This window comes from Hyposmocoma kahamanoa, unplaced genomic scaffold, assembly GCF_003589595.1.
Source record: "Hyposmocoma kahamanoa isolate Upper Pololo Valley unplaced genomic scaffold, ASM358959v1 64, whole genome shotgun sequence".
Classification (NCBI taxonomy): Eukaryota; Metazoa; Arthropoda; class Insecta; order Lepidoptera; family Cosmopterigidae; genus Hyposmocoma; species Hyposmocoma kahamanoa.
This window is the reverse complement of record NW_020653852.1, coordinates 9465160-9490350: the sequence shown is the minus strand read 5'-3', so window position 1 is coordinate 9490350 and position 25191 is coordinate 9465160. Positions and strand designations below refer to the sequence as shown.

The following is a 25191-nucleotide window of genomic DNA, read 5'->3' as shown; positions in this document are numbered from 1 at the left end:
TCTTGACTGTACCTACAAACATAGTGTTTTTAGCATCCATCCAATTTAGAAACGAGTAAGGTATAATGCAACTTAATGATAAAATTAAATACATATTCATTCATAGTCTTTTATTAAAGTTTTAATAGAACCCACTGAAAAACGATCAAAAACTATTATACCTATGTAAGTCAATGTACCTAGGTGTATTTTTTTATTTTGTAAAACTTTAAAAGCTTAATACAGACTATGAAGATACCAAAGAATATGTTAAAAAAAGCTATTCATATTCAACGATAAAGGTCGACAAGCTATCGTTTGTAGTGAAATGTGAAACCCCCAACGGAAGAAGGGAAGGATTTACGTGTAGCACTCACATTGCATCACAATGACTTCTAAAGGGCTCTAGAAATAGATAGGTAAACTTGGGGAGTGTGAAAGAAACGAGTGCATTATGTGGCACCTTTCTTGATTTTGTTTGACGGATCTATAACCACACTCACACAAATTATAAAACTTAACCAAATTAACTTGTACATGCACATACTACTTACATATAATTAACAAGTTGTCTCGACGACAAGGATTACTTAAGTTGTGATAATATTATGGTACATTAAGTTATATTTTCCCCACTACTAAGTAGCTTACGATTTAGACAACTGATACGAGCATTCAAATACCTTTCGTAACTGTTCAAATAAATCATAAAGAATTTAGCCTAATATTCAACAGCTTACGTTATGTCGAATGCCGACGTTTTCACTCAGAAAATGAAAAGTGCCTAATCGTCCTCTCCCATTATACACTGGATTTTCCAGACTTTGACTCTCTCGAGTAGATACTTTCCCCTTTCAACTTTTCTGTTTTGTCGTGTTACATGAAGAATATTCTCAAGATAAGATCACATAGTCTACAAACGTAAAATATGGCTTTGCATAAATGTATGAAAGTGTACGCCGTCGTTCGGAAAATGCGGCAAAAATTGTATTTCCTTTTTCACGTTTTTAGTTTAAAAATTATAGACACTGGAATGTAAACGTTATGAATCAGCTCCCTATTGATACATAATATTTTACTGTTTGTAATTTTAGGAACTTCGGAACTTGCTTGCTCAGCTTCCGTCGTCTGAATCATAAAGGTAGGGATAGGGGTGGGTGATTCAGCTAGACAATCTAGTCTGCACAGTCCCCTCGGTCACAACGGCACGACAACGGACATTGACATGAACATCGAACGTTTCCAAGAACTGCAAACTATCGGTGTTGCACTTGTGCAGCGCTATAAAACAAGTGTCTAAATGTAACCCCTCGCTATTTGGTTGGTAGTCCTTACTAATACCATAAAGTGGAAAATCACGCGCATATTTCATTTATTATTGGCACATCACCGTTGAAAACGACAGTGCAAAGTTCAAAGAAGGAATATTACTGCGTCGACTGCGTGGAAGGATTTCGCCGAAGCGCACTGGAACGTGACGCCGGCATCTGAATTGTGCAAGTTCCTTAACAGTAGTGAACGAGACACGAAATTTGCGCTCTAAATCAAGTACTGAGTACTGTTATTGTAGCAAAAGTATCGTCATTTGTTACGCCAAATTTTTCGACTAGTTATCTGGGGCATGGTTGACTTTAATAATATTTTGGTTCGATGCTATTACCACGTGGTACGTTGTTTATACCAAAGATTCGTAACACATTCTCAATTTTTTACGTGAAGCAAATCAATACTAAGTTTGCGACAGTAAACTTGCAGACTATCTAGCGTGTTTGAGATTTGTTTCCTCGAAGCATCACTTGTTCATTTCCCAGTAGCTTTAGCCATTAGTGCACATCTAGTAGTTAGTAATGCGACCCGGCACGGCGGAGGCGCGCGGCGTCGCGACGGTCGACGACGCTCCGCGCGCCGGGGTAGGTCGCTCGGCGCCACTGCAATTTTAAATTACCCCGAACAGGGGGTGTTCACCCGTTAATTTTTTATGTAGGTACGCTCGAAATTATCGTTTTCAAGTAACGTGTGTGCTGTAACAGGAACGTCGATGAAGCGATTTTTATCATTTATCGACATAATTTTCAATGTTTTATACCTATGAGTAATGTGTTTTGTATAAGTAAACAAATATCAATAGTGTTGCATCGCACATGCACACACTCATAGCCCTGAGCTAGCATTAAGGAAACCCTGTATCGCAGGTCCATGGACATACACATAGACAACTACAAATTAAATCCAAACTCACGATAGAAATAAATGTAGGGCTTACAAATATTTCTATCGACCCGGAAATCGAACCCTAAATGGTAACCGGACCAGCATGGTAACCGTTCGGTCACGGAGGCAGTTAAAAACCTTGCATATGAAGATTTTTTAAATTTTGTGCATGTAATTCGTTGACATAACACTTACTCACCATTACCCCACCCCGAATCCACTAAACATACAATAATATATTCAAAATTATTCACTCGCCCTGGGATTTAATAACCGGAAAGATTTTAGTCGCGTGAATAGGAAATTAAAGCATTAATCCGATTACAGCTTGCAATTGCTTTAATATTGGTCGCCCTTTTCAAAATTCCAAGCAAGTGTCGATTTTGTTTCGCAAATCGTTCCATCCTTTTCTTCTTCTTGTCACTGTCATCGGGCAACTAATTTTAAGATTTTAATGCGTTATGCTACGTTGACATTAGTCTACTAATGAAGAAATATTGCTCTTATTAATTACATCAAGTATTTATATAAAGTCCTTCAACATTTCTCTATTAAAGAAAAAAAAATCTTAAGAGAGAAATTCTAGATTAATGAAGAATACTAATCGAAATAACAATTTTATGCCTTTTTACTACCACTAATGTTTATTATTTCACTTTACGTCTGCAATAATAAAACTTATAACTGCAGTAATATTATGGCATTTGTGCAAACGAGACTTAAACGTGACTGCGTTATCCTTAGGTAATATTTTACTTCTGATTGCTTAAGTTTATTTGCCCAAAACTCCTTTAGGCGTTGCGTGACTTTCCCTATTAACGTATTGTTATGTTGAGTAGTTTAAAATTGGTCGATTTTTAAATCGTATCTTTGTGGAGCTGTTAAGATAATGGAACGGGGGCAGGGTTGTTTCGTTAGAACTAAGTAGACTATTTATTCGACTTGGCAAAACGAAGTCGATTAATACAACGTACATACTGTGAAGTTTGATATGAGTACGTACTCATTAAAATAAATATCTAATCTAGAGAATTCGTTGCATTGTAGCACGCAAGAAAAATGGAAGTGCCTGAAACCTCGTTTACTATCAGAACCGCTGTCGGCTGCCGTCAAAACTCACCCTATCATTATTTTAAACACTATGAAACATTGATAATGATTGGACGTAGTGTCTAATTTAAAAAGATGTAACAAATTCTGTACTGTTAATATAATTTAAAGTTGTCCCCAGTTGCAATTTCATTGAAAACTCGACACCTATATAAATTAAATATTGTAAGTTACGATGTTTTGATTTTGAAATTTCACTCAATGTGCTGCTGTCTAGCGGCAATAGTTGAAAAATGACTAAAGATTTACGCCTATTAACGTTCTCTAACAAAAGCCGGCCATATTTTTTTTATGTAATACCAAGGGACGGGACGAACCAGTCGTGCGCCTGGTGGTAAGCGAGTTAAGCGACACAGGCGTGTATCGATAATAATTGCAGAGCCATTCAGAGCTTCAAATCGCAAAGATCTTATGCCCACTGCCACCGCGCCCGTCACCCTGAGACATATGTTGACAAGTCCCATGCGCCTGTAATTTCACCGACAGTAATTTTTTGTAACAAAAATTCGATAAGCAGAAAATCGAAAATGTATTAAAATTAAATAAAATTAAAATTACCTATGTTATGAAACACCACTGTGGATAATATTACAGCTGCGACTATTATTTTTACGTAGCAAAATAAGGCATTTTTCCAAGATTTCGAGAGATAATTGACACGACCATAAAACGAAAATGAAGGACTCAGCTCAAGCACGCGGAACTCCGCGTAATGTTGTCACACGTGTCATGCCCACTAAGCACTTCGACAGTTTTTATTATTGTTCTGTTTTTTATAGTAATACCAAAAGTAACATCTCTATTTATATGTGAAAAGTCAATTCTACGTTTTCATGTAAATTGAAACTTACTCCCTAAAACTTGGCAAAATATTACTAAAATGCAGCGAGGTTCATTCCAAGTTGAAAAACGATTCCGCAGGGAAACAACCGCACTCAACTATACCCCCTATTGTATTCTAGACTGTTCTACCGTGGTTCTACCGACCTCGCGTATTAATGAAGTTAACACGCAACTACTTACTGTGTAGGACATTTTTTTTTACCGACATTTCGATAATTTTTTTCACCAACATAAAGTACCTACCTACATAATTTAAATATGGTTTCTGGTACGAAAATGAAATATTTATTTTATTCACATAAATTACGTGGACTTTACAATTTATTCGGTTGCTACTTTTCCGAAAGTCAAAATTTTTAAGTTTTATCGAGTCATACGAACGTTTTGGTCCGATCATATTGAATACAGCAAGTGGCGCAGAGTGATACCGCTCACTTCTACGAAAAACACTTCTGTCATGCTTCGTTATGATAAATTGTCATTGAATAAGTTAAAAGACGAAAAATTATTTAAAAATGTATATATTATTATAAGTTATATAAGAATAAAAAAAACCAACTATACCTAAGTTTTTATATGAAAAGTGTTTTATGATAGGTAATGGTTGCTAAAAAACAAAGAGAGCGTGTCATGTAAGCAACTTAATGTCTTAGTATCGCCCATACCGTATACACTATACCTGCCATCTAAAAACTTGTGTTTCCCAGTATATACTATTCAGGACTCGAGTTCCAAGGGCTTCGCGTACGCATAATTTGCGCGTAATTTGAGCGCAACTGCTAAACCACTTGTTTTCGAAACATAAGGAATTATACACCATGTTAATAATGTTAGTACGTACCATATTTTGGGGATGTTTATTTTCATACTAAATTTCTCGAATTTCGTATAGGCAGCGTATAAACAAAGAAAAGCAACTACTATTTTGTAAATAATGTATTAGCCATTTACATTGCTCTAAATTAGTTTGCCGAACTTTGGCCGAACTTGGTATCATCGTTTGGGTTAAAAAGAAACAAGAGCTATTTCAGGTAAACGTTATGACGACGCATAAGCATAATGAAATCCGATATGGGGCAAACGGCAAACCGGTCTCTTTTAGTCCTTTAATCCGACTATTAAACCTTTCTTACTCAGTAATCGGAGGTATAAAATTGTTCAGTTATTTCACGGATTACCTATAACAAAAAAAACTCCTACCTGACGTGTTACGAACTATTGTTGTAAAGGAAGCCATTCAAGTCAATGTTGAATAATCGATCAGGTAGCGTACGTAAAATTCGATACGTGTACCGGTGAAGATAATCTTCGGCTTAACATTCCGTCCGATATTGGTCCCAACGATGATTTAGTATATAGCTTTTGGAATAACGTAAGATTTGATCGATGTACTAATTTTAATTCCTTTCTAAAACCATCCGGTGTGACTTTGAGCTAAGTGTAACATTTGTGTCAGTTTAAACCAGTTTTGCAGCCAATTAAACGCAATTTATCGTGATTGTCGTCTTGAATAGCTGTTTCCTCAGACTCCATAGATGCTCAACTACCTAGTATCGGTAAATTACGACAGCTTCCTGCGCAAAAAATCAACATTTTAATCAGTCACACAATTATTGTGACATCGTACTACTTGTTGTCCCATTGTGTTTTAGATTATGCACTTTTAATTAATAATATCAAAGGTATGCCTCAAAGGGTCTATAAATAGTGCATTATTGTATTAGCATGATGATAAAACGATAGTGCCCGAGGCCAATTTATCCAATAAAAAGTATGCGGGCGTGAACGTCCGACACCGTGGCGTCTGTCGCCGCGGTCGACTCCCATGCGTAATTATTCGGAATGACAGGGGACTATTCCACTGTCAAAGCTCAGTTGCTCGCACAGTTGCTCGTATGTAGAGTATGTCGTACATTGCGTAATCACAACAGCTCTAATATAAAATTCCTACTTTGGTTAACTTTGAAATATTAATGAACGGTAATGTAAACGCCCCTCTGTGATGCAAGGCAAGTGCATTAATATCAGCTCTGCGTCATTTGCAGGGGGAAGCACCCTCCAATGTCGCGACAAACATTAAAATCTGTAAACAATTTTATTAATAACGGAATTTTTAAAATATTCGTGATACACTCAAATATCGAATTTTTATGAGGAATAATCTCATTGGATCGGAATTTGTTTCCGATTCTATGAACATATCTGAGAATTGTGTTGAATGATGAATTGTTACTAAAGTTTTATGTAAATAACTTTCTAATATCTTTATTTTAATTTCAGAAACGTAATTTCTTTGGAAGTAGGTAATAAAAGGGTTCAATTTATTAGCAAATAGATACTCCAAGTAATATGCTCTTAGCATATCCAAGATTAGGTCGTAAATACGCAGTAAACTACAAATTAGTTCCACTGATGTGTAGGTATCATAATGTTTCTAACTTTAAGAATTTTAATAGCAGCAAGTTGTGACATCTTAGAAGCCTTTGGTAACTATAAATTGTTTGTTTGCTTGGCAATTACGAACTTGCTAAGTTCTGCGCAAATTTGTTCAAGTGGTGTTGCATTAATGCTAGTTTTGACGTGCGTTGATGAGTAGACGCAGTTGGAAGTTTTAGCGACTACGTATATATACATATATGTGTATGATTTCAGAAAGGTTTTTTTCAATAAATAATATTAAGGTTCAGATGTTCTTTAATAGATTAGACATAGGTAAAAATAGGTACAACTTATATCAAATTTACCAACTTTCTCGTGTTTTCTATTACGTTGCCGAATTCTCATAGTTATAGGCAATAAAACTAAGTTTGTGTTCGTAACCATCTTTCATGTCCTCAACGACAGATGGTGACGACGTGACGACATGTCAATTTTATTTCCATTACCATGAGAATTTGGTATAAGTTCTTTAATTTTTGTACTCGTAAATATTAATTACTATTAATTTCGATTCAAATTTTACCCACATATTCGATATTCTAATGTAATTAAAATCTTTTATTTCTGTTTACCATTGTCATTCGTTATATGAAGTTTGATATAAAGAGAGATGAGAAGTTCGTATTCATAATTTTTTTCCATTCATCTATTTTGGATCGGTAACTTTTTGATCCGTATTACTATGATGACATACTATGTCATTCTAAGTTACGAAAAAGATCACAAAGTACAAACAAAACGGTGGAAACCTTCGGCATATATGCTGCAATGTACATCGACTACGGATATTTTTGGCATTGTTTTAGTGGCTCACACAATGGCATTTCCTTGTTTAGTTGCCGCTGGCTTATACGTCAATGTATACTCCATCCATTGCCGCAGTACATTGTTTCTAAGCAGTAAATAATCCCTCGATGAACGTATTTAGTCTATTATCCAGCGCAATGCATTAGGAGTTCATTGAAATTGCTCAATAACAAAACGGGCATTTTTAAAAGCGGAAGAAAACATCTAAAATTTAACTGAAGTTATTATTTCAAGTCGAGTTTGTAATAAGTTTACATTTCCTTTATTTCCTGGCGGTAATTTGCTTTCACACCTCTGTAGACCACTCTAGACTAACTTGAATATTAAGTAGGTAAGCTAAATACCGTTTCCAGATAAAAGCTACTACTTAATAGTATTTCTGGAAATTTAACTTGAAGGATTATTAAATCTGTTCTGTCTAGACATTTTAGTTGGCTACATAGGTGTAATATGATATTATGATGGAGGTACCTATACTGATGTATTATATATACCGTCTTGCAGTAGTAAGTATTTTAAAAGGTAAGTGAGAGGGATATTTATATCGACTGACCGTCTGTAATAGGTGCAATAGAATGGGGAATGTTAGCTATTCGTTTACGCCAGAGTGGTATTTTTAGTATGCCGTTAAAACTCACTGCCACCATCGGCGAAGCTCTTAAAGTTTGATTGAATAGGTGGGAGATTTTTATACAATACACTTGTGTTTGATTTATAATGTTAATGGTAAGGATATGACTGAACTTGTTTATAGGATTGTAAATTATTTATGATGACCAGATAAATTCGATATTAGTAGCAGTAGCGCTCTTTGTGAAAGAGGTAAGTATTGCGACCTTTGCTATTTCTGCCGCCAAGCAGTAATGTGAGCGTTACTTAACACGTTCCGGTTTTGAAGGGTAATGGTGCTGGTGAAATTACAGGCACATGGGACTTATGTCTCAAAGTAACGGGCGCAGTAACAATGCCCCTCACAATTTTGTGATTTAAAGCTCTGAATGGCACTGCAACTGTTATGGAACCACCAGGCGCTTGACTTGTTCGCTTAAAATATTAAAAAAAGTTTGACTTACACTCTTGGTGCTATAAGGTCACGTTTGCAAAAATACGAGTGCTCAGGAGAGAGGCTTAAAGATTCTACGAACGAAAATAGTAGATAAGATCGTCGATAAATTGTTTTATGCTTAAATAGGAGAGTTATAAAATTTCAGATATTTAAGTTATATTATGTAATTTGTATTAGTTTTATGACCTCCATGTGATAAATGCACTTTTGACGTGTTATCAGATTTGGCAATATTGTACCAAGGGTACAAATTATTTCAATCTTTTTGTTGCGTGTGTTGTTATGTGGGTTACGTGTTGAAAGAAAAAAAGTCTCTTTAAACAATTAAAGACTAAAAAAACTCAGTTATGACTGATGAGTTGATGAGTGTTTAGTATAAAAGAATATGTAACTATCTACCTCTGTGGTTACCTACACAGACCACATAGTGGTTACCTATAGCTGTTCTGCCACGCAGAGGTCCCGGTTTCGATTCCTGAGCTGGGAGAAATATGTATAAGACCTACATTTATTTCTGTCGTGAGATTGGGCGTAATTTGTGGTTGTCTATGTGTGAGTCCCGTGACACAGGGTGTCTCTAGTGTGGGGCTACGAGTGTGTGTGCCTTATTTGTTATTTATTTATTTATCCTAAAGGATAATAAGTCACATTTAAAGTAAACTACTTCTTTTTTCAATGGTTTTGTAGAGAAGTTTAAAAGTGATTATTAAGTTGTACTTATAACACAGATAGTGACCATTTTACGATGATAATATCGAGTGTGTCCACAAATTTTAGCCCAACATCCAAAAACAAAAAGACTTCAAAGTAATTACAATGTGTAATCCGACGCGAACGCGTGAATAAACATGTAAACAATAGGACGTAATTGCGTCTATTGTGCCTCGGCCAATAACTCGTTCGTTATGCACAGACAATCGCAACGGATCGATTACAACCTTAGATAAGCGGTGGACATGACAAATATGTACATTTTATTAGCATTGATGGATTCTCAAAGGGCTACTGTGAAGTTTATATTAATAAATACTTCTACATTAGTTTAATATTTCTCTCCACAAGAATTATAAGTCATAAAGTTTATAATTAATAATCAAAAGGAACGTACCTGTACGTGAAGTTCGACCACATATGACCGGCTATATTCGGTGTGATTTATTATATTTATATATATATAACCTTCCCCACTAGACTAGAATTGCAATACTAAAAAATCCTAAAATCCTGACCTCATCCAAAAAAAAAAAAAAAAAGAAATTTAGGCCGCACCGGTACTACGTACGATCGTTTGTACCAAAAAACAATCACAAGCTTTCTACACAAAATTAATGGCAAGACGATTACGCGGGATTCGTTTTTTCCTTAGAGGGTGGAAAAAAAGGAATATAATAGCCATTAGCTACGCATTGCAAACGATTGCAAAGGTGTTGTTGTTTTTAGTTGACGTTATTTGACATTTGAAAATTTATGATTTTTTTTAAATTGAACTTTCTGTCTTAATCTTTGACAACAAATACGACCTAAATTGTATACTTTGTTGCATTGCTATTTAAATAAAAGATTTCCTAAATTATTTCCATTTTTAACCGACTTCAAAAAAGGAGGAGGTTCTCAATTCGGTTTTATGTTTTTTTTGTATGTGTGTTACGTTATAACTCTAAACATGTGATAAAATTTGTGAACCGATTTTGATGATTCTTTTTTTGTTGGAAAGAGGGTACCTCGGTAGTGGTTCCATTTAAATTAAAAAAAAAATATTCCACCTTTAAGGGTGGCAAACTATTAGATGAATCCGATTTCGCGCATTTTCCGGCAACCGATTTCAATAAAACTTGGCAAACAGATGTAATTCCACGAATCATTGAGGTCGGTTTTTTTAGTACTCTGTTGAGATTATTCTTCAGTAAGTTTGTGGTTCTGGCTTTATTTTACGTTTTATATCTTAGATCATTTCTAATTTTATATGATTGTATTTATATTTCTAACTAGTACCTTTGGAAGTATCTTTTAGTGATTTGCTTGTTACGTCTGTTTTGACGCGCTTTGTTACCTGTGCAACTTACTGTATAAATAAATATTCCACGGCTCTATAGTTAGTACAACGTGCATGTACGACACCAAAATGTTTACAGAACTGTATTTGCACTCAGCTACATGTATTTGCGATTGTAATTTGTCTTATGAAGAATACGAGTCGCGAGGCGAGATAAATCTTGCTTAAAATGTGCATCCTTGAAATTCCATTATTGAATTCCTGTTTTACTTAAAACGATGTTTTCGTAATTATATCCGCACTTGTACTTGTAAAGTATATGAAAACCTCTATGTATTTACTAGTACGTATTCCACGCCGTTCATTTAACTTTAATAACTCCTAATAAGTAACAAAGATGGAAAGCTTGTTACATACAAGTCAAGAAAGAACGGGAGTCCTTTGCAACAGTTTTCAAAGCAGACGTTTTATTTATTTGTAATCAAGAAAATGTTTGTATAATTAACCGAACCGGATTCTTCAGAACCAGTTGCTTCGCTCCTACACCGTCATATATTCTGACTTTCTGTTGATAACACAAATGAGATCACATTTGTTTTAGGAAGTCTCATTTCTCCTAGTGGACAAAATGTGTGATAGTTTGAAATTTGGAAAATATTAAATATTACACCTTTTCCTATTTATAAAAATAAGTGTTTATCAATATAGAACGAAGTCGTAAAAACTGTTTGGCTTCCATTGACGTACTGTGTCTGGTTTTGTGGTCCTCAAGCGGCTATCTTTATGGCGTTCTATTCAATATTCATATCGAATCGTCGAGATGGGCGGTGTCCTCGTAAAACGCGCTTTTTATGTATGAAGTAAAAGCTAACGTTATTCTTGAGAACTACAGAAATATAGGCCAACATATTTCTTTTATCATCAAAAGGTGAGCCTGTGTTTCTATTGTCTTGTGTTGAAATTATGATTTTCTATTTGGGTCGAATTGAGAATTAGAATCATATTATAGAATTATTATATATATTTTAGAACTGTATACATAACCAATCGAATAATGTGTCAAACTCAGAGAGAAGAAAGCATCTACTATTTTTTGCCTATATGCAATCCAGTTCTTCACATATTTATTACTTTAATAAATCCACCAATGCGTCACCATGTATGATTGAAATTAACACGTAATATTGGTCCTTCGACACGGGGGCCCAATATTCATGTTGATTGACACAGCACGCTTAAATATTTAAATATGGGTTTCTTTATTCTGCTCGTGGTGTCTAATGCATATTAACAAATGACTGCCGCATTCCTCAACTCATTCAATTAGGTACTTGGTACTGGTTGTGTATCGTAACTACTCGAAGGACTACATGCGATTAAAGTTGTATCGGATGAGCGTAATGGCGCGAGATTGCTGCGGTCTGGATCGGATTACTTGTTTGTTGTTTGTGTCTGTTATTTAAGTAATGTATTATTTGGTCTACTGTTGTTATTCGAAAACTTTGATTCCCCCAATAACGCAATCCGTCGACTTAGACAGTGTAGACAGTCTCGTCCAAAAACCGTTTTAAATTTTTGCGAAAACATAACACATTATTTATGTTAATTACCTATCTGGTTAAAAATAAGATTAAGAATGTTTTGGTGGATTCGCCTAATGCGTAATAAATAAGTGTGTTTCTTTACTTTATTATATATTATCTACTGGATAAAAGTTATCGATATATTACGAAAACATCATTATATTTTCATTGTTAAAAAATGTTAATGATTGAAATTAGGATTTAAAGCGCATTGTGTGACTATCATGATGTAGCCTCATCAAAGCAGAAATGTTTAACACACTTATGTCGACTTGAGTCATCTTTGAGCCAGATTAAATTACGATCCAAGTAAACGTGTATCAAACTTATTTCAGTGAAGAATTTATCAACAAAATGAACTGTGGAATGTAAATATAATACACCTTTACTGTGCGAAGTTTTGTTGTAACAAAGCATTTCTGTTCATTCATGTTCGTAAATCCAGGAATCACTATACTAAATTAATTGTTTAAAGAACTTTTATTTTAGGCAAAGGTTCGTTATCTAAGTGTTCTTGTTACAGTGGCCTGAACTTCCAAGATCTGATCGTGCGACAGGGAGCCATCGACTCCCCTCCTAAGACTCCATTCATCCTTGGATTCGAATGTGCTGGAGAGATCGAGCAGGTTGCTGAGGGAGTTACCAACTTCAAGGTGTGTTAATATTTGTTCTATCTTTTTGAATTATATTTATAATATGACACACAAAACAAGCAAAAAAAGTAAAACCTATGGGCTCTTATTTTGTGAAGAGCTCGAAACTTTGTTTTGTTTGAAAAAAAAAATTTCGCGATTTAGATCCCAAAAAAAGTTTAATTTTCAGCATGTAGCAGTAGCGAAAACCTAACAATTCGATATCTTTTACAAAAATTCGTTGTTAACATCGTGATACCATTGCCATTGCTTTGTTTTCCGGAAAATGTTGGTTCTGGTTGTGGTTGAAAATTAAACCTGCCAATAGGACCCTTTTGGTGTCCGTCAGGTAAGTGTGGGTGGGTCAAGGACATGTAATATTATCTCCTTTCAAGGTTCGCATAGCTCATACGTCAGTGAAACCTCTTGACCTACATAATATTTTCAGACTGCGGACGATGTTAACCGATTTTTATTTAATTTTTCAAAACCCTATGAACACATAGTAACATATCATTACAATTAAATAATCTCAGTACATAGTACTAAAAACCAACCTCAAAAGTCATTCATCCTCTAGTTTGCCACAGTTAGAGGTGGAATATTTTCTTCAAATGTAAATGGGACCACTATTGAGGTACCCTCTTTCCAAAAAAGGAATACTCAACATATTTTTTTGAAGTCTGTTAAAAAACAATTAAGAGTACGAATCGAATGCGTGATTATGTAGTTCATTGAAATCGATCATTTTCAGCTGTTGTTTCCTTATCGAAATTTGGGAAAACTAATAACAAATGTAATGTACTAAAAATAAATATAAAATGCGAAAATGAGAACTGAAATTGAACAGCACAATTAGGTACTTCATCAAATCACCACAGAGTACTATGTAGGTAGATAGTTAGTCCTAATTAGTAACAAGAACATGAATTATGTAGTTTGATCGATTGCCAACCACAAATATTATTTTCACTATCGTGTACTCACTGTTATCGAGTACTGTTTTGTGTACTTACTTCTATATTACCTGTCGCTGCCACAGGGTCTTATCACCATTTTGTATTTAATCTAATAATCTTTTCTACCAGGTCGGCGACCAAGTAGTAGCCCTCCCCGAGTACAAAGCATGGGCTGAACTCGTAGCAGTACCAGCCCAGTATGTCTACAAGCTGCCGTCCGGCATGAGTCCTTTGGACGCCGTTGCCGTGACCACCAACTATGTGGTGGCATATCTGCTGCTTTTCGAGATGGCCAACCTTACCCCTGGCAAGAGCCTTCTTGTACACTCTGCTGGAGGTGGTGTGGTAAGTACACATGTTTCTTATTGAAACAACACAACGATTGAGGCACATATTTTAATCGCAGTAGAGCTCCTTGTGAAAGAGTTCGTTCAGTGAAGTACTGCCACCTGGCCACCTTAGCTATTTCTGCTGCCAAGCAGTAATATGAGCATTATTGCGTTTCGGTTTTGAAGGGTCAGGGTGCTGGTGAAATTACAGGCACATGGGACTTGTCAACTTATGTCTGAAAGTAATAGGGGCGAAGTATCAGTGCCCATAAATGTGATCACGAAGTATCAGTGATCATAAAGCTCTGAGCGGCACTGCAACTGTTATGGACAAGTGTGTCGTTTACCAGCAGGTGCACGATTTGTTCGACCTGTCACTTGGTGTCATAAAAAAGGACATAGATTTTTTAATGTACACACTCATAGCCCTGCACCAGAGAAACCCTGTGTCGCGGGTGCCATGGACACATAGACAACCACAAATGTGATGAGAGAAAGAAACGTAAGCATACAAATACAGACCAACATGTAACCGTTCGGCCACAGAGGTAGTTAAGATAGACAAGTCATTGTAATAATAATAATAACAACGCACACACTCAACATAGCCCCGCCCTAGGGTAACCCAGTGTCGAGGGTGCCATGGACACACACATAGACAACCACGATTTACACCCAAACTCACGAGAGAAATAAATGTAGGACATCCAAATATTTCTCCCGGCCCGGGAATCGAACCTGGGACCTCTGCGTGACAGACCGTTCGGCAACAGAGGCAGGTAATATTATAGACTACGAGAAGCTTTGAAAGTACTGGTCTTAAAAACATTTTATATGAGTCGTTTTTTCTGGAATAGGTAACTAGTTTTTTAGATTTTAGCATTTCATAAGCACTTCAGTGTGACGAATTCAATTGTTTTAATAAAACGAAATATTTACATTTTGTATTTGTCGCATGATGGAAAACCGCCATGTGTAAAACCTATTAGTTGAATTAGATTGTGCCATATTCAACTGCGCTTGAAATGTATCCTAAGTATATTGAGTCTAACATATATATAATATTTGCTAGGGAATATACGTACCTACCGAGTGAATATTACTACTTATGAATAGAAATTGCTTAGGTCTAATGTAGCTTTTTTTCGAAAAACCAATCAGTACAGTAAAAATACCGTGTCGTTGAATGATGTATTATGATAAGTCGAAATACTAAATAAAAACGCTAGGTATTGTTTAGGTAACTACATCAAAGTATGGGCATGGCGGACAGTCAACTACAAAAACATCCAAGGAATTTTAAAAATTCTTGCGCCACAAGTTCCTTCTTTCATTACTGACACACAAACGTCAAAAGCATTATGATGCGAATGTTTATCGTATATCTAACCGTCGAAATGCACTTTTTGATAGAATGAGGATAGTATGATGGATTTTTATTTAGCTGGAGTTTTCTTATGATGATTTAGATGGATCACGCCCTTTGTTCAGTTATGTAGATGTACATACAAATTATACAAACAAGTAGAAAAAAAATTAAGGTACATTTTGCTAGTAGTAAATTCCCATCGCAATAGCAATGTGTGTAATGGAAAGAAAATCAGCACACATTATTACTTTCTAATATAATGGTTAAATTGCCCCAAATTTACTTTATAGGTTCTTAATGCGTGACTTTCATTATACTGAATGAATAGGTATATAAAGAGTACGGTATTATCATCCGTAGAACAAAGATCTATGTGCAAGACTACTTGTACTTAGGACATAGTAGGTACATTTCGTTGGTTCTTCTTAGTTGTGGATGTCAGATCGACCGTTGTTCGATTTTATATTTCCGAAACAAATAAGATGTATAAATTCTCAAAACATCTTTACATAGGCTTTAGTTTGAATAACGAAATTATTCTCGTAACGTACTTATTATTTTTTCGCTATGTAATCACATCGGATTTTATTCTTAGGATGAGTCGAATGTGTATCAGTGATAAAAAAAATCTCTTTTTTTTTAATATAAATATTAGACAACATCACATACGTTGCTCTGATCCCAAATTAAGTAACAAAACCACTTATGGAATGGAAATCGGAAACACCAACGGTACCACTAATGTCTGAATCAGACAATATATAAAAAATAGTTTTTCTATAGGTATTGACTCGAACCCAGGATCTCAGATATGGCGACACCATGAAAACGGTCGTCAATATACACATATTTTTGACCCTTTTATATGTGTATACTTGTAGAAACATGGAACGAGTTCATAATTAGAAATAAAACATCGTAACGAGTTGTTTAACTATCTAATTGTTCTGAATTGGGTGAGAAAATGTTTGCCATTGGCTTCCGCGTGTGACGTCATCGCACCCTCGAGGTTGATGACCTGAAACTCGAATCTGCCAATAAACTGGGCTATAAAGTGGTCAGTTAGGTGGGGTTCACTCAATTAGCTGGAAAACGTTTACAAATCCAAACAGAGCTAAAACAGGTCAGCATTAAAAAGTGTTTTTACACGGTCGTAATCGTATTTATTCTTCCTATAAATGATAATAAAGGATCGATTTTATTAATATTAATATTTGATATTGTGCACTAGGTATTCATTATTACCTTAAAATGAAAATGTCGCACAATAATTAAGAACAATCATTGAATAACAATATAGACGCATTTATTGCAACCAACCTGTTACCACATACGTCATAAGTTTCTCATAGGTAGAGCTAACGGCAAAGCCGTTTAAACCCAAAATACAGATCTGCAGCAAGCACGTAGAGAAATTAGTAAGGTCTACTGACTTGAATCTGTAGCTCAGATGGTAAGAGCGATGGCCACGGTGTGGCAACAGACGCTGGTTCGAGTCAGATCGGAGGACTTTTTTTTTATTGTTAGATTTTTGTAACAATAACAAACTACTGGAGTATTTTCACAAAAAATATAGGTATGAATTTCATGGTAGTAAAAACAATAATGATATATTCAATAAAATAAATGTAGGTTTATTTGGACTTAACAGTTTACAATCATTAGCAAAAATCGGAAAAAGCACAGTATATATACCTAAACTTCATATATAATAACCTTTAGTACTTATAAAGTTTTCCTTTCGTCACGTAAACGCTCTTAATTTAAATTTTAATTCTATGAAAATGTTGTATTGAAAATATCACTGGCAAAAACGCCGATTTTCCTAAAATAAAACAAATTTCCGCCGTGCCAATTTTACACTGGTGCTTCATCGGTGGCTGCGGCGTGGAACAATTGCCACATGCAATCTAGGCTAACAAAAAGGGCACGCTTTAGCATATTCCATTACTAGAGTCATGTCCCCATAGATCACACAGGTCACAAAGTTTTAAAAATGTTTATGATATCGACGAAACCTACCCTTCTTTTCCAATGTATCTAAAAATGGGATAGGTACATCTTCACCGTAATAGATATTTTATAATACTCTAATTGCTAAAATAATTGCAGTGCCATTCAGAGCTTTAAATTACAAAGAATAGACGGGCTCTGCTACTGCGCCCATCACCACGAGATGTAAGTGACAAATCCCATGTGCCTGTAATTCCACCAGCTCTCTTGTCCTTCAAAACCGGAACACATTAATGCTCACATTATTGCTTGTCGGCAGAAATAGGTCAGGTGGCAGTACTTCCCTTCACGAACTCTTTCACAAGGAGCTCTACTACTATTAAAAACTAGTTTTCACCGCACACATGTATGATGATATCTAATCTAACTATAATGAGAGCTAATTTGCATTTTAAATGTGAATAATTATTTTTAAATGGTGAATTCGAAAACAGTGTTATTTCAAGAGCTGTGGCGAACTATGTCATCTGAATGCCTAAAACATTAAAATTTACTACTTTTGAAATAGCGTCGTAGAACCTTAAAGTATGTCATCAGAAACTCATCTTCTGTAGAATTTCCTCAGCTTTTAAAGACGTTTGTTGAAGGCGGTGAAGTGGTATGATAATCAACAGTAGTAGCAGTGAGCTCCTTGTGAAAGAGTTAGTCCAGGGGAGTATTGCCACCTTACTTATTTCTGCCGTCAAGCAGTAATGTGAGCATTATTGCGTTCCGGTTTTGAAGGGTAAGGGTGCTGGTGAAATTATAAGCACATGAGACATATGTCTGTGATTTAAAGCACTGAGTGGCACTGCAACTGTCATGGATAGGCATGTCGCGTACCACCAGGCGTACGACTTGTTCGTTCCGCCACTTGGTATCATAAAAAAAAACATTTGTTGTGAAGTTTTTTACTATTTAGTGCACAATTTGCTGCACCTACCGCGTGAATTTTTAAAAATTAATTGTACAAAGTGGACTGAATTACAACTTAAAGGACAAAACTGAAACATTGTGGTAAAATCGCCCTTATACTTAGCTAATTAGATTTTCTTAGTGGCGGTTTTATTTATCTCTGCAAGGGCTGGACGATAATGTGTTTTATCTGACAAGAGAATTAAATTTTGTTTATATTTAATCCTCAGGACATTTAGTGAAGAGTTTATTTGTATTAAAAATATGTAAAGTTCAACTTAGCGCGACGAACCTGTTACATAATTAAAATTAAATATTCAAAATCATTTCAAGAATGTTTAAGTTTATTTGTTTCTTGTCTATCCCAGGGAAATTTTTAATGATTAGAATTTATGGTACTAGCCGTCGTGAAAAACATATACCGCTTTATATTATTTGAGATGATGCATTTTAGACAGTACTCCAAAACAGAGACAAAATAATATAACCTAGACGTTAGTATTCAACAAATGAAATGAACTTTGCAGATGCAATGATAACATTTTTTTTGTTCTAATGACAATTGTCTTGTTTCACAGGGTCAAGCTGTGGCGCAGCTGGCGAAGACAGTGTCCGACGTAACGGTGTTCGGCGTCTGCTCAAAGACCAAGCATGAAGCACTGAAGGCTAACAACAACAACATTGATCACTTGCTCGAACGTGGCTCCGACTATACCAGCGAAGTCAGGAAGTGAGTAGAGCTTCATTATTTTTTTTGTATTTTTGGATATACTATCAGCAAACTCGACGCAGTCCCGTTTTCAGAACATTTGTTGTTTGTTTGTAAGCTGAGAGAGTAGCTAGCTGTTGTTTTGTTGACCTTTTTTTTTGAAAACCGTTTGTTTGTTGCTCAAAATTTCACCACCCAAAAAATTTGTTTGTAAGCTGAGATTGTAGCTAGCTCTTATTTTGCTGACCTTTTTTGTGAAAACCTTTTGTTTATTTCTTAAAATTGCACCACCCAAAAAATTTGTTCAGTCCTTAAACGCCATTGCTAGACAAGAACGAGCAAGCCGCAGGCAACAGTGTTCAGTAACGACTGCCTTTACCTGCATGGAAAAAGAACCCTTAAAGTGGAACTGCGTCGAGTTTGCTGATAGTACTTCCGCATTTCACGAGCACTGGTTGTATAATATTTTAAACGAATTTCAATATGGCTGCCGAGTTTTGCTCGAAAACATCTCTTAAAGAATAGAGTAGACATAAGTCACAAAGAGAAAGAACAATCACATACATTCACCTACATATTTCGTACGTAGAGTACATTAAAGTTTTGCTGTCCAACGATCTATACGAAAATTTATAAAACATTAAAGTAAGTCTTCATCATATTTTAATTTTCATTTCCTACATAAATTTTACTTGATCAAATAATCCCGTCCAAATTCATAAAATGAAATTATTTTGCTATATGCAAATTACATTGCTAGATATTCCGAGGAAATTAAAATTACGTACAGTTCGTGTAGAAACGAAGCCAAATAAAGATAAGTGAATAAGAAGGAAATATAAAGATTTCGAAATTAATATCCTGTCACGAGTCATGGAAGAAGAATTTCATCGTATAATCGTGTAGAATTCTAAAAATGAAGGGATGATTTCAGAGCGGACTAAAAATAATCCACCCACAGAGGGCCCTTCATCTTACTAATTCCTTGTTTTTATTGCACGAGTAGGTACGCGGGAATTTTATAGGAGCTCGTGTATTTTACATTATTGTCGCTATAAATATTGACTACGCTCAACTATGCTGTCTGGTTCTTGTTCATAATACTTTTTGCCTTTTTAAATTTTGAAATATTTACGATTGCTTTATAATAATGAAAAGAATACTGAAAAAATAATCATACGTTTTAAAATAATCACTAGATGTGAAAAGCGAATTTAGGTTACCATTTAATTTCGATACCTGCTTATTATCACTTTAATTACAACGTTAGTAAGATAATGAAGTTATATCAGAACGAAGTAACAGTTAGGAAAATTACTTGTTCAAAAGTTACAGACCTAGTTACCTATTATAAGTACTGGAATGGTAAAGTACGTTTCACCTTGTTTTCCTTGACACAAAACAAGCGCATATTTTGTCTTCGTATGTTCCAGGCAAAAGAGTAATTTCATGTATGACGATTCATTAATGTTCCTCTTAAATTACCAATTTTACAATTTCTTTCCACGCCCTGTCGTTTCCGAGCAAATAAACGAAGTTGTTCCCGATCCCAAGCTTTGTTAATTGGTGGTTATTACGTTACATATTTCAGTCTGAGCTTGAATCGTGTGATACGAATACGGCCAGCTGAGTTTGACCTCCCGTGCCGGTCTCGATAACTTGACGAGTTAACGGACAGGGAGGTTCGGATAACCGGAGTCAAGGTCTTTTTAAATCGGACACGGTGAACGTTAATTGTTCCGTTTATAACCCGCTCCTTAGGGCAGCTGCTTCATAACAGACGGCGGCATTTAATTCTCGTAAATAGACAAAGATATTTTTATATCTGGTGAGCTCTTCGCGGCGTAAACAGTCGGCCAGCAAGTTCAGTGTAAATAAACATTTGTATCTACTGACTGCCTGAGTGCAGAAAACTATTAGCAGGACCGGTTCCAGATCCTCAAAGAATAGACATTATTTTGTATTTGACTACACCAAGGTTTCAGAGAACGACTAACCCTCGTACTTGCTTATGATTTATACTTGCATATTCAAACACATATTGCATATTCTCTGGTAGGTATAATATGAATAAGTAGTTAATTGCAAAACATAATGAGTTAGGTTCGGTAACTATTAATTTATAAGTAACAGACGTACCTAAATTACGTGTATGAAGAATTAAGTCTCACTTTGAGGAAGAACTTGGTGCGAGTTAGCATAACATATCACACCGGTACTGCAACTTTTAAACTTTTGTGGTCTGTACACAATGTAAATATTATGCTGAGTATGTGTCCCCCCTGAGGAGAATGTTTAGTCTATCACAATGGCTAAATGTTGGTACCTATTTGGTGTCAAAATAGTTTTATAAACCTACTTAGACATGCTGGTATAAAAAGTAGTCATACTTATTAGTTTACCGATAGTTCTATCTACGAGTAGGTATCAGCACAAGCATGCACCTCTAAGTCGAATTGTGTATGGTTTATTTATTCAACAAATAGTGACGAAGCATGTCGGAAACATACCTACGAAAATTGTAAACTCGGCTGTCTTTCCAAGGTTATAGATTAGGACTTAATACAAAGAAGAAGGTCCGAGTTAACAGTATGTACTTAAACTATGACTAACCACCAGGATCACTCCGGACGGCGTGGATATCGTGCTGGATTGCCTCTGCGGCGAGGAATGCAACCGTGGTTACTCGCTGCTCAAACCCATGGGCCGATATATTCTCTATGGTAAGTTATTCGAAGACGTTAATGGTATAAAACATACTTTTGGCCACTATGTTGTTCCAAATAAGTTATCTGGAAATTATGGACTACACAATGTTTTTTTTTAAGAATAAATCTACTGTTTTTAAGTTACTGATAAAAGTGAATAAGTAGGTACTTTGTTGAATGTGCACAGTTTTTAATTTTTATAGATGATGATATACCTAAGCAGGTTCTAAATAAGAAAGTTATTTAAGAACAAATGGGAATTCATAAAATCGTGCGTATTGCTCCTATAAATTATTCTTTTCACTCGCAAATTAAGGCCTGGTATTTTTGTCGCTTTAATGCGACTTTTTACGTTATTTATTACAGAAAAGTACGAATTTAAGAGTAAACCACTGAATTATCACACGATAGAAGACTACAGATTCCTAATATATAAAGACGAAAATAATATAACGTGAAATTTTGACGATAAAATCAAATATACTTACTGAATCAGGCCAGTATGTTGTTCTGGTGTATTTTGAACTTATCATTGTCATACCGCAGGATCATCTAACATCGTGACCGGGGAGACCAAGAGCTTCTTCAGCGCCGCGCGTGCTGTGAGTTTAAAACTAATTATCTGATTTTATTACCCAAGTATACTTGACAACGAAAAAAAGTGTGTAAGTTTAGTACACTATCATAATCATACACATATGCCTACGTGTATTGTGATCTAGTTTGCTAACCACATTATCAGTATACTCTCGCAACAAAAATCTGTTTCGTTTGTATTACCTAGTACCTACCTACCTAATTTATTTTATAACCCCCGGACCTCCTTTTCTCGGTCTTTTTTTCAATTCGTTTCATAAAATAAAATCAGCTTTATTTGACACGCGAAGTGATGAAATGTGAATCAGCATCAGAACTATCCGAAGTTACAATTATTATATTGCCAAAGTCCATCCTAAAATAGAACACAACAAACAAAGTATTGTCATAAGTAATTGATGACACATTTAAGCAATAAATAAATTATATTGACACAAATAACTACCAGTCAAAAAAATAATCAGTATGGGTAATATTAAAAATAACATCAACAATCGTCTTGAAATACTAATTAAATTAAATATTGCACTACTTATTTATTACATTAAAACATATTTATAATCACAATTTACACTTACAGCTATACAGCACTCACGCTCGCATATGCTCTTAGGAAAATTCATATCTAATAAGCTTACACTTTTTCTTATCGTTTTCTTTTTCTTCTTCTTACACTATAATACTTCTTACACAGTGGTGAAAGAATTTGCCAAGCGCCAGACGTACAGCCCAGACATGGTACGTCGTGAGGGGAGGTTCTTTTCATTCACCCCATTATTTCAATGAATAACTTTCAATTCAGTGATAAAATTATATGATTTTACTTCTGAATTTAATCTATACCTGTGCCATTTTAGTGAATAAAAATAGCACGTTTAAGTACACTCAAATAATATGTGTACTATAGGTAATAGTAAATAATTTATTTTCGAAGGTAATGTGAAGTAAGTTTTACAAAATCTATATTGAAAAAGTTATATTGTCTTACATACATAAAATTGGACCTGGTTGAAAGTGAAGAATTTTGAAACGATGTCTATCATTCAACGGTGTTAGTTTTGAGAAATTATGTCAAAGAAATCCATATATATGCCCAAAATAGGATCAAACTTCATTTGTTTGAAGTAAGTTCGCTACGCTATCCTCTTAAAAAAATATAATTTAATTCTCCACTAGAATTGTAGGTCGTTCAGTTGTTAAATTCTGCCGCTGATTGTACTGAGAAATAGTTATACTATATAATGAGTACTGCATTCCAAGAATAAATTATTAGTATCCCACAATGTACCCATTGTATTTTGTGTGTGAGCGTTTAAAAAGCACACAAACACTACATCATAAATAATAAATATTGAATAATAAACAAAAGCGAATACAAGTGAATATTTTATCTCAACAAATAAATACTCATACGATAGTCTTATTTTTATATGATTACCGTAACGCAAGCAATGAGTTCGCAATGGCGTGTTATGAACACGGACTCGCAATGATATAGCAGGCGTCACGAGGCCATGTCATGCATGTTTTATTACAATACCCCTGATACGAGGACTCGAGGGTGAAATCTATTTTTGCTGACTTTACAGCATATTGGCATACCGTGCTTCGTCATACACATACATGAATTGTTTTACAATTCTGCCCTCCTTATCATAACTAATTTAATCGACATTTTTAGCGAAATTGAGTTATTGATGTATTTGTGATCAGCGAAACGAGATCTACAACTACATTTAAGTGGTTTTCTTATATCTTTTTTCTAGTGAAGTTACTGGCATATGGGACTTGTCAACTTATGTCTCTGAGTGACGGCCGCAGTGGTAGTGCCTCTCAGATCTTTGCAATTTAAAGATCTGAGTAGCACTGTAACTGCCATGAACAAGTGTGTAGCTTACCATCAGGCGCACGACTTGTTCGTCCCGTCACTTGATGTTATAAAAAAATATTTTTTCGTCTTAGTTCTATTATTGTTAAGCAAAATCAACGCATTTCATCCAGAAAGACCAAAATCACCAATCACTATTAATAAGAAATCTAGACTCTCTTCTTAATCTTCAATAAGTTTTGTCTCTTTGTTATGAAAGTTTATGAATCATTGTACTAAAAATGCTTGACATTTATTACCAAAATGTTCAGGACCTTAGAACCAAAACAAATGACTTGTACAAAAATGTCGTCACTTGTAATTATAAGGACATCGCGTTTACCGAGACGTGGCTTAACACAAATGTATCAAATAACGAATTGTTTGATAGTAGATATGTAGTATATCGTAGAGATCGGTTGTGCTCTAAAAATACAAAGAAGGATGGAGGGGGTGTGATGTTAGCAGTTTCGCGTGACATATTTTCGGTACGAGTACAGAACTGGGAAATTGAAGTGGGTAACACTTCAAGTATCAATTCGTAAAACAGTGAGAAAATTGGCGATCTGCGTTGTATAATTACCACCCCCAGTAAAATTAGAAAAAATGTCTCGATTTTTGGAAAGTGTTGATAGTATAATAGACCAAACCGATGACCTTGTAATCCTGGGTGATTTCAATCTCTGGTTCATTAACTGGACTGTCATGAACAATAGTACCAACATGGTTCCATCTAATTATAACACAGCGTTGGGGTACTCCCTAATCGATTTTCAAATAGTGAATAGTTTATGTCCAGCGAATTGTATCAGTAATAGTGATGGTAGATTTCTTGACTGAATACTCTGTAAATTGCCAGAAGCATCGGTGACTGTTCCTTTAACTAGTCTATCCAAAACTTATAATAATCATCCTAGTCTACACACACTACAACAGTGATCCGGATTCTGGGAACTTCTCCATATTTTATTGTTGATGATACGAAACCGGTCCCTCGAAAAGTCTTAACTTCAATAATTAGCCAAAATAATCTCTGCCAAACTCTCGGTGTCAACGGTCTCTCTCTCGGGACAGCAGTTTACC

At 35.2% G+C, this 25191-nt stretch overlaps 1 protein-coding gene across 2 annotated transcripts in view; it reads left to right on the top strand.

Moving 5' to 3' along the window:
- Positions 1-25191, top strand: part of LOC113231152 (synaptic vesicle membrane protein VAT-1 homolog-like) — a 54207-nt gene that overhangs the window by 21940 nt on the left and 7076 nt on the right. For both annotated transcript variants that reach the window (XM_026465345.1, XM_026465346.1), the window contains exons 2-6: positions 12555-12684; positions 13752-13967; positions 18806-18957; positions 21556-21659; positions 22191-22246. In XM_026465345.1, the coding sequence (XP_026321130.1) occupies positions 12555-12684; positions 13752-13967; positions 18806-18957; positions 21556-21659; positions 22191-22246 (658 nt within the window). The remainder of the gene's footprint in view (positions 1-12554; positions 12685-13751; positions 13968-18805; positions 18958-21555; positions 21660-22190; positions 22247-25191) is intronic.